The 15,948-nt window shown below is 43.9% G+C and overlaps 1 protein-coding gene across 3 annotated transcripts in view; it reads left to right on the top strand.

Moving 5' to 3' along the window:
• ARHGAP26 (Rho GTPase activating protein 26) overlaps positions 1-9,257 on the top strand; it is a 384,667-nt gene extending 375,410 nt beyond the window's left edge. For 2 of the 3 annotated variants that reach the window (XM_016126539.2, XM_016126542.2), the window contains one exon: positions 1,385-9,257. In XM_016126539.2, coding sequence (XP_015982025.1) covers positions 1,385-1,473 — 89 coding nt within the window. In that variant the 3' untranslated portion in view covers positions 1,474-9,257. The remainder of the gene's footprint in view (positions 1-1,384) is intronic. The other variant, XR_001594606.2, reaches the window with a different exon arrangement.
• The last annotated feature ends 6,691 nt before the right edge of the window (positions 9,258-15,948 follow it).

Raw genomic sequence — 15,948 nt, 5'->3', positions numbered from 1 at the left:
TCCTTTTGTGAGTGTCATGAATGCAAAGTACCCTTGCTGCTTTTGGCTTATTCCTGAACCCTAGTGATATGAAATTATACATGCATTTTGGAGGCAAACTAACAGATGTTCGACCTCGCCTCGCCTTTCCCTACAGAAGCGTTCACAGTCTGGTCAAGGTCGCCGGTGATCTTCTGTAAGTCTCAGTGTGTATCCTCCTGCTGCTTTCTCATTTGCTCCCATTCTTGCTTCTTTCTCTACAAATGGAAACTAGATTCATACAGTAGTTTTGGGGACGGAAATGCTTTTCTAAAACAAGCTCAGGAAGTCACTTAATTAGCCTAGGAAAGACTAGTGGAAAATTCATTCTCTCCAAACAATTTAAAAAATTGGAGTTTCCCTAATCCATTAAGAGCAATGCCCTGCCTCACCCAAGAATGATTTGTATTCCAACTCACAAACATAAACACTGCCCATCCCCAAGTCCCACGTTTCCCTCTCTCCATTCTTGCTTTTTGACTGCTTTGCAGGCTCAGCTGGATTTTTATGTGATCTTTGCAATATCACAGTAGTTTCCATGGTGATGGATTGTGGTATCACAGAAATGGGTATATATTCTTTTGACATTGGAAAATGAAAGGGGCAGAAATTTTGAAAGTTGCAATAGAGAGAGGAAGAGAACAGCTTTCAGACTTTTATACAGGAGGGAGGAAAATTCTAGAGAACAGGAAAGAAAGCTATGAATGGATGTGGATAGAACAGGAGAGGACTATTCAAAGACTATAAAGTACAAAAACAAAAGAAAAAACCCATAGAGGGAATTTGCAAGGAAAGTAGAAGCAGAGGGTAAGCTTTTGAAGGCAAGTAAAATGCATGATTAAGAGCTAAATTTCTTTAAAGACTAGTTCTTAGCAGTCTACCATTGGTATTCCCCTTAGTATATAAGTCAGTACTGGGTAGGTAGGTGGATGCATGGATGGATGGATGGATGGATGGATGGATGGATGGATGGATGGACAGACAGACGGATGGTTGGATGGATACATAGATAAATATACAGATGGCGCACCATAACTCATCTCTAACCTAAAAAGTAGAAATCTGTCACTTCTTTATAGTTTAAACCAGGAACTTCAGAAAGTCTGTGAAACTCCTAAAATTGTATGCAGAATTTTAAATGCCTGTGTCTGTTTCCACTTGTGGAGAAAGTTCAGAATAGCCTTTATTAGAAGGTTTCTCTATGTCCCACAAAAGGTTAAGAAGCTCCAGTTTAAACAAGTCCTAGAGTTATGTAACTTAATGAGCGCACTTCACACGTACGCATTTGCGCACACACAGCATATGTCCACCTCCTACCCTATCGATAATGTCTTCTCTTCTCACTCTCTCTCCTCTTCCTGTACAGTTCACCCGTCTCAGGAGCCTGGCTGGTTGGAAGGGACTCTGAACGGAAAGACCGGCCTCATCCCTGAGAACTACGTGGAGTTCCTCTAACCGTGGGCCCCAGCAGAACTGCTGAGCTTTCCATGGTATCCATGACAACCGCTGAGTCCAGTGGTGTAGATCATTTCTCTTTGCCACTGAGAAATGCAGGGTGACTGACTCTGCTGCTACCTGTCAACACAAATGTTTCTGTGAACTTTGGTGTCACCCATCCCCATGATCATCTCAGCTGACATGTGGTGATACTGCAGGAAACAGAAGTAAATCAGCAGCTGGGGCCATTTGATTTCGATAACCAAGGGAAAGGCTTGTAAAGCCATTCGTCTCACTCAGCAGTCTAAATGGGGAGTACTCATTTTGTTTCATTAGTCAGCCAAACTCCTAACCTTCTGAAAAAGGAAGTGAGTAAGATCTGAGTAGTCCCCAGGAACATGCAGGTAGCTAAGGTTGACAGGGCTGGGTAACAGCTCAGATCCAGGCTGGTCCCTTGCTTGCGTTTGCAGTAGACACTCTCTAACCCACCTCACGATGCTTGAGACCCACAGTGCTCCAGGCAGCTGGGGCTATTTGCATGCAGGATGGAGAGGGGTTATAGCACTGTTTACATAAGATCCAATCTCTCACCATCTCTAAAGCAGCCGTTGGCCCAACATCAGCAGAATTCAGTCCAGTCCTCTCATGCAAGGGAACATACACACCCCACATTCCCCCCTCCCAAGCTAAGAACTTCTCTGCCACTGAGGGCTGCCATCACCTCGTAACCACAGCAACCCAACCTACTCTTAAACCAAACCAAAAAATAACACCCTTTCTTTCTGTGACATTTTTTTCTACCCCTTTTGGGCAGTTTTTTGAATGGTTTTCCAACAACCTGAAGCAGAAGCTCAAGAAATTAGAGTGGTCTGCTTGGGGCAGACAAAACAGCAGCTGGGAACTGTTTCTTTTCTGATTTATTTCAGCAGCATCGGGATATATTTGGAGCAAACTCTAGTAACCTCTTGAGATTAAGTTACGTACAGGCTTAATATTTCTGTCCTTCCATGCAAACAGTGTTTGCTTTCTAGAGGCCAGTATGCTGCCTCCAAATGGGTGACACCTCCCTTTTTATGACTCGTTCCCTAATGTTCACCCCTTTACCTGTCTCTTCCCCTGCCCTTGCCTGCCTCTAGCCCATCACTGACCACCCCCTGGGCAGTTGAGCACTGGAGCCCTGACAGTTTTCAGGGCTGATTCCTAGGCTAGCTCTATGTCCTGTGCTTTAAAAGGACGTATATGTCTATGTTCACTGCCACTTAGAAAAAGGGAATTATTTCTGAGGCTTTTGAGGCATGAGACTAATATGATAAGCCATTATCATTCAGGAGGACAGCAAACGCTTGGGGCATGGAAGGTGGGATGGGTAACTTCTGAGGAAGACAATTTCCTGGTCCGGAAGGGACTGGGTCTTGTGGAAGACTGCCTTAGGTGGGGAAGTTCGGCCCGGACATTTCAAATTCATTTGGCCTCCAAAGAACAAAGTCCCCAGGATCTTCTACATTTGAATGTCCTTGCAAGAGTGACTCTGGACAGACCAACTCCAAACTGATGGACCGTTGAGCTCCCCAGGAGCCCCTTGGGACAGTAGCCTTGCTCCAGAGTGCGCTTCTGGAATTCCTCTTTAGGGAAGTTTAAACAAGAAAAGAAAAACTTGAATTGTGTTGAATTACTGTATCTTTTACATTTTTTTTTTTTTTTTGAAAAGATAAACTTGTAAATAGAGTGATTTGAAATAATACTATATGGCAAAGTTTTATATTTGATATCCTTAAAGCTAGTGCTCCACACATTTAAGCTTTGATTGCTGAACAATTGTGTACAAGAGGGAGAGAGAGGAGGCGAGGCTGACGAGAGTCCGGGTCATCTCTCCCTGGCCTTGAGGAAGAAGATACCTCTGCACTCTCTGCCGGCTCTGGTTGGGGAGCGTGGCACACTGGCGGTGTTCAGTCTTCCTTATCCGATATATGTGTTTTGAGCATTCCGTGGGTTTTGGATTTGGAGATGGAAAGAGCATCTTCAGGCAAAGAATTTTTCAAAGAACTCCTACTCAGTAGGGAGATGAAGCTCAGGATTTAAATAGGTAGGGACAGGGCTTAGATTTTTTTTTTCTTCTCAGGTGTATTTCTTGGTACCCCAAGATATCAGGACAGAAGGAGATAGGATAATTCTGTGCTCTTTATATCTAAGTCTTCTGCACATCTTCTAAGACTTTATAAATGAGGCCAAGCTAGTTTGCAAATCTGTGTCAGTTCTGAGAAAAGCTGGCTCCTTAAGATCTTTAGTTCTTAATATGCTACTGCTTCTCTTTTCCCTAAACATGTTTTTGCCCTTCCCGTTTATGTCAGTTTTTCTATAACCCCAAAGTGGAATGGAGATTACCCTGCGATAGCTTTATAGATGGTTTTAAAGTTAGTAGGAGTTTGTCATTGTGACTCAGTTCATCAGCTCGAGGATTACACGGCTTTTATCCAGCAGCAATCAGACACTGCCACTGAATCAGGGAACAAGGATTAAGACTGGACAAGACCAAGAAAGGACTCAGGAATGCTAACATTGACAATCCAAGAAGAAACGGAATATACGGGCGGGCTACACCTACTCCCCATGGACTTTGAACATCTTGGAGACCTGTTCCAAGGGGTGTGAGGTGACAAGCACAAATAAGAAGAGTGCAACATAATACTTTAAACACGTTTGACGTTTTAAATGGCCATTGGCTCCATTGGAACCTTCTATAAAGCTAGCATGGACGAGCAGACGGCGCAGGCCCTGGTCTGGGGAGTCCCCTGCCGAAGATGCCTGTTGACACCTGGCTTCAGCTTGACCACTTGGAAGCATGTTCCTCCCTCCCTCAGTTGGCCCTGATTTGAAGCCAGCGGGAAATGGAACTGCTGCCAATGGGAATTTTTAGGTAGACCCCTTCCCAGCTTCCCCGTGGCCATGCTGGGCCTGTGACAGATGGCTGCTCTGTTTCCTTTCCCCAGCCAGGCTTACTTCCTCCCCATTTGCTGCAGAACTGCAGAAACTGTTTAGAATACGAGCCAACAAACAAACAAATTTGGAGACGTAAATAGATTTCATCCTCTCCACCATCTATGCCCCCCATCCCTTACTCCCTCTGCTTGAACAGGGAACTTTAGGACAGATTAGGGGAGCGAACCAGGTATTAGAGTGGAAAGTTATTGACCGGTATCGCTGAGCCGTCCCAGGAGCCTTGTTTCTTTTGTAAGGCCCTGGGATCCGTTCGGCATCCTGAATCTTTTTTGGGTATTAATGTTAGCCTTTTACTCTTCCTTCAGGCACTCGCAGAATTCTATAGCTACAGAATGCCAAATCATAGGAAGATAACTAGTTTCAAATCCCTGCCCCCAGGCAAGTAAATTCCTGATTTTCTCAAGATGAATGATATTCTCTTCTGTTTTCAAAAATGAACATATAGGGCACCTTGTATAGCACCGCATTCCTCAGTATCCTATAATTGGAGCCAGTTTTTAGCTTAGTATTTTAGTATTTTAACAGCCAATGTGTGTTTTCTTCTGTCAGACCAAACTCTTCTTCAACGTAATTCCTGTTTGTCCCCCTTGCTGAGTGCTTTTTGGACAGAGGCAAAGAGAAAGAGGGAAGATGAGCAATCAAGTATTGATAGACTGGCTCTTTAGCAGAACAGAGCCATGCTCGTGACGAGGTCATTTTCAGGCATCTGCCAGGACTCCACAGTTGTGTGTACTATGTCTAGCTTGAAAGTCCTTCCACTAAGTGCATTTGTGTCTCCTGTTAACAGCCACCTGTCACACCAAAAGTTCTGACTTGACTGCAGTGACTCCCAAAGCATCCATGACTGAGGGATACAGAGACAGAAATACTTAACAGTCACTTGATCACCTGTTTCTGATAGTCTGTTGGCACCTTTTATCCTCTGGCTTCTGTTTCCAAAAGCAAGTCTGGACTACTCAGACTTATGGACACAGGACTCCCAGGTACAACAGTGGCCACCATGGTACCCACAGTTTGCCCTCGTATTGAATGTTTTACGAGCAACCATCTTACCCAAGTAAGGAGCTAACACTGAAGAAACCAAACAGCCTCTTAGCTACCCGACTTTAAAAGGAGTGTCCTAGGTATTTCATCTCGGGAGTTATCCATCATCTCTGGCAAACTTGACAGTATTCAATTACCTAGACCACCCTACCCCACACCTCTTTTAAGCCAAACTGGATGTCCTCTCACACACCCTGTGCTGGTGTTTAAAAAATGCATCTTGTCACGCTCAATTGTGCTTGGCAGCCGTGCCGATCTGCCGGTGCTGAACCACTTCTCTGTAATTGTAGCATCAGAATGACAACAGCGGCAGAGCAGTGAACCTTGCACAATTCTCCAGCATGCCCAAGACAACACTCCAACAAGTAATAATTAGCTTTTTTCCTTTCGCCGCCTACAGTGCTTGTCTAACTAAAGAGCTTCCCAAAGCAGAGGGAGAAACTGCATAGCGAATCCAGATGTCATTCAGAGCCAGCCCTTGCTGAAATGTGGCATTCCAATGCAGCAGTCCCCAACCTTTTTGGCACCAGGGACCAGTGCTTCCATGAGCATCTAATGCCTGATGATCTGAGGTGGAGCTGAGGCAGTGATGCAAATGCCAGGGAGCAGCCGTGAATACAGATGAAGCTTCACTTGCTCACCTACCCCATGCTCACCTGCTATGTGGCCCAGTTCCTAACAGGCCACAGACCAGTACCGGTCCATGTCCCAGGGGTTGGGGACCCCTGTGAAGCAATTGCATTCTTGGGCAGAAAAAGGATATAAAGTAATACTAGAAACAGAAAGAAAATGGTGACCTATACTGAAGAACTTTGGATTTTTTTAAAGGAATAAATATAGTTCTTAATGGGAGGGGTGGGAAATTTATCACAAAAAAGTCGACAACTAATGTTTTTATAAAAGTTTTATAGGATACTACGAGATGGAAACATTTTTTAAAAATGGAATGCTTTAGAGAGCAAAGGCTTGGCACAGGACTAGACCCAGGTAACGGGAGCAGTGACTAGTATGTCAGAATTCTCTCTAGTCACTGAGAAGCAGAGTATTGATAATCAAAATGTCAAAATTACCTGGAGCAGTCCTGGGGAGGCCAAGACATTCTACACTATTCATCATCAACCATTTCTACAAAGTTGTCCAAATAGACACCTATGAGCAGCTTTCTTGGGTATCCAAGTGTCAGGGTCAACCTTGTACCTGTGAAAAGAGGTTCTTCCGATGATTCTAAACTGTACATGTCCTAGTATGTGTTTGTGTGTGTGTGTGCAGCGCACATTTTCGTATGTGAAGAGACAGACTTGTATAGAAACCCACATAAGCTGGCAGTAGCTGAGCCTTCACAGCCTTTAAGATTTGAAGATTGAAAATTTGAGAAACAAGAGAGGCTGTTGATTGACCATCAAAGTGATCAAAGATGTAAATTAAGTGCCATTTTAAAACTTTGTTCATATTTATCAAATGGTTACTATCTACAGCTGTATTCCATATTAACTTATTAAAAGTCATGTTGAAAAAAGATCAAACTCATAAGTGTTTACTTAGTAGCTAATATAAATACTAGGCTAAGTGTTCAAAAGCACTCTAAAAGACATTTTGTTCATATTTTGGAGAAGAAAATATTTGCATGTTTAATTCATAATTTAGGCTAACTTCGAGTATATTATAAAGTGCTGTGTGATATAATATCAATAAAGTACTTAAAAATGGCACTTTCATGTTTTTTTAAATCATAATGCACTGTTTTAAACTTCAGTTCGGTATTGAATATTGACTAGTGTGTAGATCCAATTCTGTAATTAAAAAGCAATTTGTGACTAGAACAGAACTCCCTGTGATTAGTGAAATAGTTTTGACGTGTTCGAGCTTTAAAAAAATGTGCTTTTGCGTCACTAGCATATCTATAAGGAAAATATAATTTCTGTTGAGTGGCCTCTGAAACTTGGCTTTCTTACGTTTGGTTGGTGTACGTGACAATCCCCATAAAACGAGTGGAAGTATGATTTTTGAATTAAATGACTTTTCCATTGGTGGTATGTTTGTTTCTTAAGGTTTCTGATAAAGTTTTGACATGACACATAATTTAACATATCTTCAAATCTGCAAAGACCATTAGCAAAGGTCACAGGTTTGGGCTCCTGTGGTTACGGGGGCGACTACATCACCGATTTCTGATGCATTCTGAGCAGCTTTGGTTTCCTTTAGGAAGAGGTCGAATGCTCATGAACTTGAGGTGAAGCTAGCTAGCATCAGGCATGTTAAACAATTAAGCCCAGTTAATATTTCTGACTTTATGTCCTAAAATGGATACATATTGTTTTATTCTTCCTAAACTTGATTTCCTAATTGATCATTTTCTGGAACTTCATTAACATGGTATGGAATAATCCAAGAGCCAGACCACAGGCAGTCTCACCACACAGCTAGGCATGTCCTGCAGGTTTGTAAATCAGTTACTTACAACGTTGTTCCAGGCCGATTCATATGATTGAGTCTTCTTCCATTCATCATATCCCTTCCAGGTACATTCTGATTCAGCCTGGAACCCAGGTTTACAGTTAGCTCCTGGCTCCTGCAGTGAGAGCAGAGGACCCAGAAGGAGAAGACGGGGAGCCAGGGCTCCCAGGATTGAGGGTGAGGCTTCCGGTTCCAGAATCTTGTCCTAGGGGAGCAAGAGTGAGTCTTCCCTGGTGCCTGGTTCTGAGCGGATGGCTATTTGAATGTGTGGGTCATGCGTGAGCTGTTTAAACTGTCCTCATATGTCACTTAATAAGGCATTGGTTTACCCCTATGAACAGCACTGATTCAGCACCTGCTGCCTTCACCGAGCTTACACCCTGCCCTGGAAAATTCTCGCATCTGAAGCCTCACACATATCTGAGGTCACAAGGTACCTAGGTGAGACCTTCTGCATGGCCCATATATTTGATGTCCATCATGAGGGAGAATGAAACACATGGTATGTATGTTTTTTATGTCTTAGCCTTTCCAACAGACTTTCCAATCACTTCAATGTTTATGTCTTTTTAATAGAAAGGGTTTTTATTTTCATTTTGCTTTCAGCAGCCACTCAGAGCAGAGTTCGATTTATGCCACATCTTGTGGTTTGCTTGTCTTTACTTGTTTGTTCTGGCTTTATGACTGGTCATAAGAGCACCTCGGTTAGAAATGGACTTGATTGACACTTGAAATTAGGTAAATGAAAGATGTTCTCAGACCTCAAACACATTTGCTCTCTTGGGAATGAAATCAGGGATGTTAATTCCTTCTTTTCTCCATTCTTTCTCAACCTCTACTCAGATACATGTCTCTCCTCCCCAAACGTGTCAACATCATCAGCTTGCCTTGCTTGTAATAGCGCTGAGCTAAGCGGCAACTGATGAACTTTGCTGGGTTAGTTAAGATCGCCTGAGTTCAGCCTGCACAGCTGCCAAGGGAGCCTCTAACCCATGCAGTAACTGCTCAGGGTGGGTAAGGCTCGTGGCATGGGAGACGGAGGAGGGTGCCCAACCAGGCCTATACCCTTCAGAATGCCACCTGCATTCCCCAGCCAGCGCTGGGCAGTGGGGACCAAACCAGCAAGGTTTTAGGTTGAAATGATCAAAACAACCTACTGTATCCCACAGTGCTTAGCAACTCCTTCACAGTGTATATAAGAGACTTTCTGTCAGAGACTTTACAGAAAGTCTCTTGTATAACTGACCCCACAAGGCCAGCCCCAGCCTTTCTTTGCTAACACCCAGGTAGCTGATATACTTTCCCAAGGCCAACCAGCAAATTAGTCTAGACTTGAATTTACGGGTCCTTTCTCTAGATACCAAAGCGCATTTCACCCTCCAGACCTTGTGCTCAGCCTAAAATTAAAATCTTTGTTTTGTTTTGTCACTAGTTGTGTCCTTTTTGCATTTTTTTTTTTTTGGTGGATGATTACAAAGACATTTTAAAGATTATTTACTGCTTTTTTGCCTTTTCTGATCCTTTTTATCTGTGAAAAAGAAACGGGATAGTAAAACTAGCCTCTCCTGTGCTCGCTGAGATGAAGGAACGCCAGTGAAGCGCAGCTCTTGCTTTTCCCGCCTTTTCTCCTCGTCATATCATTTTGCCCCTTTGTAGTACTTCCTACCTATAATTAATTCATTCTTTGTCATAAAATGTTTGGGGCCTGTTTTTCTCTTAACAAACAGCTCAGCCAGGACAGAGACCAATTCTTATTGACCAGTCTCTGCCCAGTGCCCAGCACCCAGCCCAGGGCCTGGCACACGGCTCATGCCCAGTAAATAACACCTGGGTCAGCTGACCAAGTGGGAGAAATGGGGTAAAGGGCTGCTGCAGACTAGAGTCCCTCCTTCCTGTTTTACTCAAAATTCTGGTTGAAAGAAAGAAATTGGGTGTCATTAGACTTAGGTACTTGACTGTAAGGTGAGTTCGTTACCCTTGGCAAGCTTTTCCACTCACTCACATCCTGGGCTTTGGGCTTGTTGGACAGACTTCCTGTCCTCCATTCAGGCACTCACAGCCACATTCTTTCCCAGCCTCCTCGCTGGTGCCTGGCGCAAGAAACCATCTGTACAGTTGGCTGTCGAGGAGCCAAAAGACCCTTTGCTGTCATTACTTACGGGTTATTTTATGGACTTCATACCAGGCTGGGGGCATGCATCCAAGCAAACCCACATCAGAACCACCCCCTGCCCAAATAAAAGTAACCCTTTATTGAAAGACCCTTAAAGGAAATTCTGCGCTCTCCCCTGGGAACTTGGTGCGGTGTCTAACACTTCGCTGAGGGAATTCTTGGTGTCTAACCAAAGTTTCCCATGACACAGTCTAAGTCCATTTCCTTTCTGTTTCTCCCTAGAGTGGAGAATAACTAGCCATCTTTTTAGAGCAATCACTCTCCATTTTTATGCTTCTATTCAGCCAGCACTTCCTGACCACCTTTTGTGGGCTGGGAGCTGCTAACCAAGTAGTGTCAAACATGATCTCTGTCCTCAAGGAACTCACAGTTGGCTTTGGTGATAGGCAAGTATCAAGAAGCAGTGCCAGGTGGTACGGCTGCACTTACAGTGCGTAGCAGGTAGCCTCAGACTCCGAGGAGGAGTGGTCCTTTCTATTGGAAGAGAGGTACCAGAGAAAGCTTCACAGAAGTGACATCTGAGACGGTTCTTGAAAGATGGAGAGGATTTCGCCACTTAGGCAAATGGAAAAGGGTCCCAAGCACAAGGAGAGCAAGAACCAAGGCATGAAGAGGAGAGAGAGGTGAGTTCAGTATGGTTGGGGCAAGAGGAGATAAGGGCTCTTGGAGAATTGCAAACTATTCACCCTCACCCACCCCCCACCTGAGCCTTTAGGCTTCTGTTTTCTCTGTGACCAATAATATCAGCTACCATTGCTGCCTTACTAGGTACCAGACACTACTACACATGCATTAACTCACTAAATTCTCAACATATGAATGAAGTACTATAATTACTCCCATCTTATAGATGAGGAAACTAAGAAACAGGGAAGTCACACAAGCTAGGAAGTGGCGAGACTAAAATTCCAGCCTAGGTCTGTCTTCTAGATCCCATATGCTCATAAATTTAAAAAAAAAAATTATTTATAGATATACACACATGATTTTACATGAATGCATAAACATGTTTTAATTGGGTCGTTTTTCCTTCCGTTTTTGACTAGGTTCTTCCGTCTCCCACATCAGCCTCCTCCCTCCTCGTAACCCATGTCAACAGCCTTATTATGCACTTTTCAGCAGCGAGCCCTTCAGAAAGCACAATCTCTGGCAGACACTCAGCTTTAATTTTGCAGTGGCTAGAGTAGGGGCAGGATATGTTTTGATTAAAAACTTTGTTTCCTCCTAAGAGCCCTTTGCTCACTCATTTTGGGTGGATAGTTAACCCATTTCTGGAGCTCTGTGCAGACACTCCTGGTTCTCCAGGCAGCCCCAGGGACTCCAGCTGCAATCTTTGGCCAGTAACATTATCTTTGAGGACACGGCAAAGAAGCAGCCCCTGCAGAGGGCCCAGCCATCTTTTGCTGGCAGGAAATATGTAATGCGCAAATTTTTAAAAATTTAACAATTTGAAAATGGTCCCTCTCCCCACCCTAATCCAGCTGCCGACAACAGACCTGAAGGCTCTTTACGGGAATGCCAGGGTAATCCCATGAGCATGTGTCTTCTTATGGGAGAGTCAGTGTTTTAAACCTAATCTGCTAATACTCAAAAATAGAGAATTTCTTGGCATATTAACCCCCTCTTGAGCTTAATGAGATTTTAAAAAGTTGGAACAAGAGGAGAAAGCATGAGAACTAACAGCAGACGATGGGTGAGTATTTGTAGGAGACAGAAAGCATCTGACTTCCACTCAGGTCTGCTTACAGAGTGAGACTCGCCAGGCAGCCTACAGTGAGATAGACTGAACTGTTGCATGTCAAGATGACGGTGATGAATTAAGCCTCCTTTATGGAGCACTTGCATTGTACTAATTGCTTTATATGCATTGTCTCATTTAATCCTCAAATCAACCCTATGCAATAGGTACTGTGGTTAGCCTATTCTGCAGATGAGGAAACCAAGTATTAGGCTTGTTCAAAGCCAGTGAGCTATTAAGTAGCAGAGCAGAGAAATTCAACCCCAGCAGGCTGCCCTCAGAGCTTACACTCTTAACTCCCATCCTGTCCCCACTGGGGAAAGGTCTCAGAAGCTCCAGCCCTCAAAGGCCTATCACTTCCGTCACCTCAAGGGAATATTTGTTGTTTTTGCCTTTTTAGCACCCAGTACCTTGTCATCTGGTAACAGCAACTTGGTCTTCTTTGGGGAGATCCCCACTTCCGTACCCTCATATTCCATGGGTTTGGGTAGGCTGACATCAACCCTTGAGCCAGCGATGAACCTGTGGCCTTGCTCTGGCCTGTGAGATCATCAAACGCACCCAGCCAAAGTGATTGGCTGGTTTAGGAACGGGCACAGGACCTAGTTAAATCCACAGTACCAGGGCTTTGTCCTGGGGCAAAGTGTACAGGGCACAGCAGGGGAATTCAGAGTACAAGGGAAGCATGTTAGGTACCATCCTCCCCGCCGCCACCCTGCCCTTAGAGGACTTATTAGCATGAACTCTGTCTGCCACCTGAATTTATCTGAGGGCTCTCATGCCTATGTTGAATATTTGTTTATTGAGATTTTAACAGTACACCTCTTGGACAAGTCGCTTCAGAGAGCAAGCAGAAGATTTAAACTATTAATTGCGGCGTGAAATGGACAAACACCACTCCAGCTTGATCAATCCTAGAATGAGTTCACCAGAGAGAAGCCTTGATGCCTACTTAGCAAGCACAGCTTATTTCTAAAATTCCGACATTTGTTCTCCATTTGGGGTCAGAAGAAGCCGCAACTGGATCTCATAAGAGGGAGGAACTGTGTCATTCATAGCCCTCTGTGAATATTTTCCTACCCCAGGTGATTTCAAGTCATCACTTGATGATTTGGCCCATCCCAATGTTGCATTAGTGTTAAGACATTTCAGCCTGGAATTCTCATGAAGGACCCCCCAGTCAGTTGTAATAAAGAATGGCAATAAATCATACTTAATCATGATGTGGAATTGGATAGCATAAAGCGATCCTCAGTTCAGAAAGATGTTCACACACCCTGGGGGCCACACCCAGACCTGTTCAACCATCCCACGAATGTGAGTCTGAGAAACTCCAGTGTCACCAAGTTCAGACCTTCGCCTTCGTTTGGGTGGGGCTACATAGTTGGAGGCCCTGAAAGGGATGGGTGATTCTAATCAGACTCAGAGACTCTGCTGCCGTTCTTCCTCATGATGCGTTCACAGTTTTCTTGTCTCAAGGACTTCCAGATAAAAGGATTCCAAATATTACAAGAAAAACTTCACAGGCAAGGAGGCACTCCTGGCCCACAAAAGATAATCTTTTCATTTTAAGTTTAGCACTTTAAAACTTTCGAGTTTTTCCCCTTCCAGATTTGACCGTGGATGGAACAACCCTGATCAAAAAAAGCCTTCAGAAGCTCCCATGGCCTCCAAAAAAAGCACCACAGCATTCTGGTTGCTTTCCAGTGTGGCCCCAACACCTTTTTTCCTATGTTCCTTTATGCATCCCATGCCCCAGAAGTACCAACTCTTCATCATTCTACAGCAGTATGAACCAGCAGTCATTCCTCCATTCATCAGTATGTATTGGGCACCTATGATATTCACACCCGAGTGCTAGGAACTGCCTACCTCTTGGGACCCTGATGTTAACTCAGGCTCAAATGTCCTTCACTTTTCCCACCCCCAGGGGAGTAGCTGTTGTTTTTACCTGTCTGGCAGCCATTACCCCTTCTTCCACCTTTTCTCTGGGGAGCCACCCCTCCCCTACTCTCAGGTTCCATGGGTTTAGGTGGACTGACACCAACCCTGGATCCAGTGGTGAACCTGTGACACTGGCTGGGCCTACAAGGTCATTAAGTCCACCCAGCCCATAATCGGTTCATTCAGGAATGGGTCCAGCACCTGATTAAGCACAAGGAGAACCAATTTCTGGATTTCTTGGACTGTTGAGAAGAGAGGCTTTCTGGGTTTTAAGCCATGAAGACTGCTGGTGGCTCTCTTGTCTCCTTGAAGGGGAAGCCTGCCTCAGACCTGGAAAACCTAACAGTGGTGCTGAGAGAGACAAAGAGTAGCAGCGTGCCATGGCCCGTCACCTGAGCTTTTCTGTTAAATAAGTCAATAAATTCTCATTTTGCTCAAAACAGTTTGAGCTGAATTCCTTCATGTGCAGTGGAAGTCTTGAGCTCTAGATAAAACCTCAGAGTGATTTCTGCACAGTCCTCTCCCCAACTTGAATGTTTTATCCTTTGCCAGGATAAAAGACCACAGGACTTGAAGTCAGAAAACCTAACATTAAGTCTGGTTCTGCCTTTTCCCAACTGTGGGGCCTTGAGGCAATCATCACTTATCTTCTCAGAGTATCAGTTTCCTCATGGATGGAACAGACCCTCGAGCTAAGGATGGTTACCTGTGAAGGTTGTTTTGATTAAATGAAATGATAAGACTTTATACAATTTGCTCTCCTCAAAAATTAATGATATAGTATTACAATACGGATTTCTTCAACACCTTGCAAAGGCTTGGCAATCCCTAGGTGTTTGCTACATTGTTTTATAGTCATTACTGTGTTCGGCCTGCCAGTCCTGGGAGGTATCTGGGGCTGGTTGGGCTCTACTCATCATCCTGTAAAGGACAACCCTATATCACATTTCTCTCTACTGGCTTCTCTGGTCATGGCCAAAAGGACTACACCTAGGCAGAACACAGGTCAGAATGCAGTGTCCTGAGACTCACGTGGTTTGGCTCAAACACTTGATGTAGACCAATCAGATGTTTACTACTATAAATGTGACCTCCAAGGAAAGTTTGCCTTAGAGATAAATGCACGAGATGATAGCTCTTCGTATCGAGCTATGACTGGTGGCCATATTGTGCTGGGTACAAGTCTAAAGACAAAAGGAAGCCTGTCTTCAGAAGAAGATTGATGCAAAAAGAAAAGAACAAATGGAAACAGAGAAAAGGAAGAAAGCTACCTCGATCCTGAACAGCCGCTTATTTTCGTGGAGCACCTGGATGTACTTTATCCCCTGTTCTAGAATCCCAAATGATTCCTACGTCCTAACAATTAACACCCCACTGTAGTTGGGCCAGTTTGAATAGCTTCTGTTCCTTGCAACCAGAAGACCCCTCCTTAGAACCATGATGGGTCTCCACTAGAAATGGGAAAACCCAGAGATTCTGGCAGCTGAGTGGCCCAAGATCACATAGTGATATAGAGTTTGCAGCCTCTGGGCTTTTACTCAGTCTTCAGTTCTTGGACTAGGGAACCCACGCTCAAGGTTTTTTATACCAGTAAAGAGGGCAGTGTGTGCATTTCATACCTACCTCCTTTTCCAACCAAAGTTAGGAAGGATTGTTTTAGAAACTGGCATGATTTGGGCTGGCCACTGATTCCACGGACTAACTTAATCTTGTTTTCTTTGTTGTTTTTTAAAAAATTTTCCCTCTATTTTTTTTTTTCAGTTATGGTTGGCATATATGGTTGGAATTATATAGACGACTATATAATTTACAAAGTGATCTCCCCAATAAATCTAGTGCCTGTCTGACACTGTACATAGTTATTACAATATTATTGGCTATCTTTATAGCTCCATGACTGTTTTATAAGTACCAGTCTGTACTTCTTAATCCCTTCTCCCCTTTTCACCAACCCCTTTAATCCCCCTCCCATCTGGTAACCCTCAGAATGTTCCCTATATCTATGGATTTGTTTCTGTTTTCTTTTTTTTTAACTTGTTTTATTGTTAACCTGTTGCTCTCGAAACAAGACCATAGCAGTAGTGCTGCAGGGAGAAATGATTACTTTCTACTTCCTCTGCCCACTTGAAGTTCTTCCCATTGT

This window comes from Rousettus aegyptiacus, unplaced genomic scaffold (genome assembly GCF_014176215.1).
Source record: "Rousettus aegyptiacus isolate mRouAeg1 unplaced genomic scaffold, mRouAeg1.p scaffold_m13_p_7, whole genome shotgun sequence".
In the NCBI taxonomy this organism is placed as follows: domain Eukaryota; kingdom Metazoa; phylum Chordata; class Mammalia; order Chiroptera; family Pteropodidae; genus Rousettus; species Rousettus aegyptiacus.
Note: the sequence above shows the minus strand (reverse complement) of the source record. Positions and strands in the feature narration are given on the sequence as shown.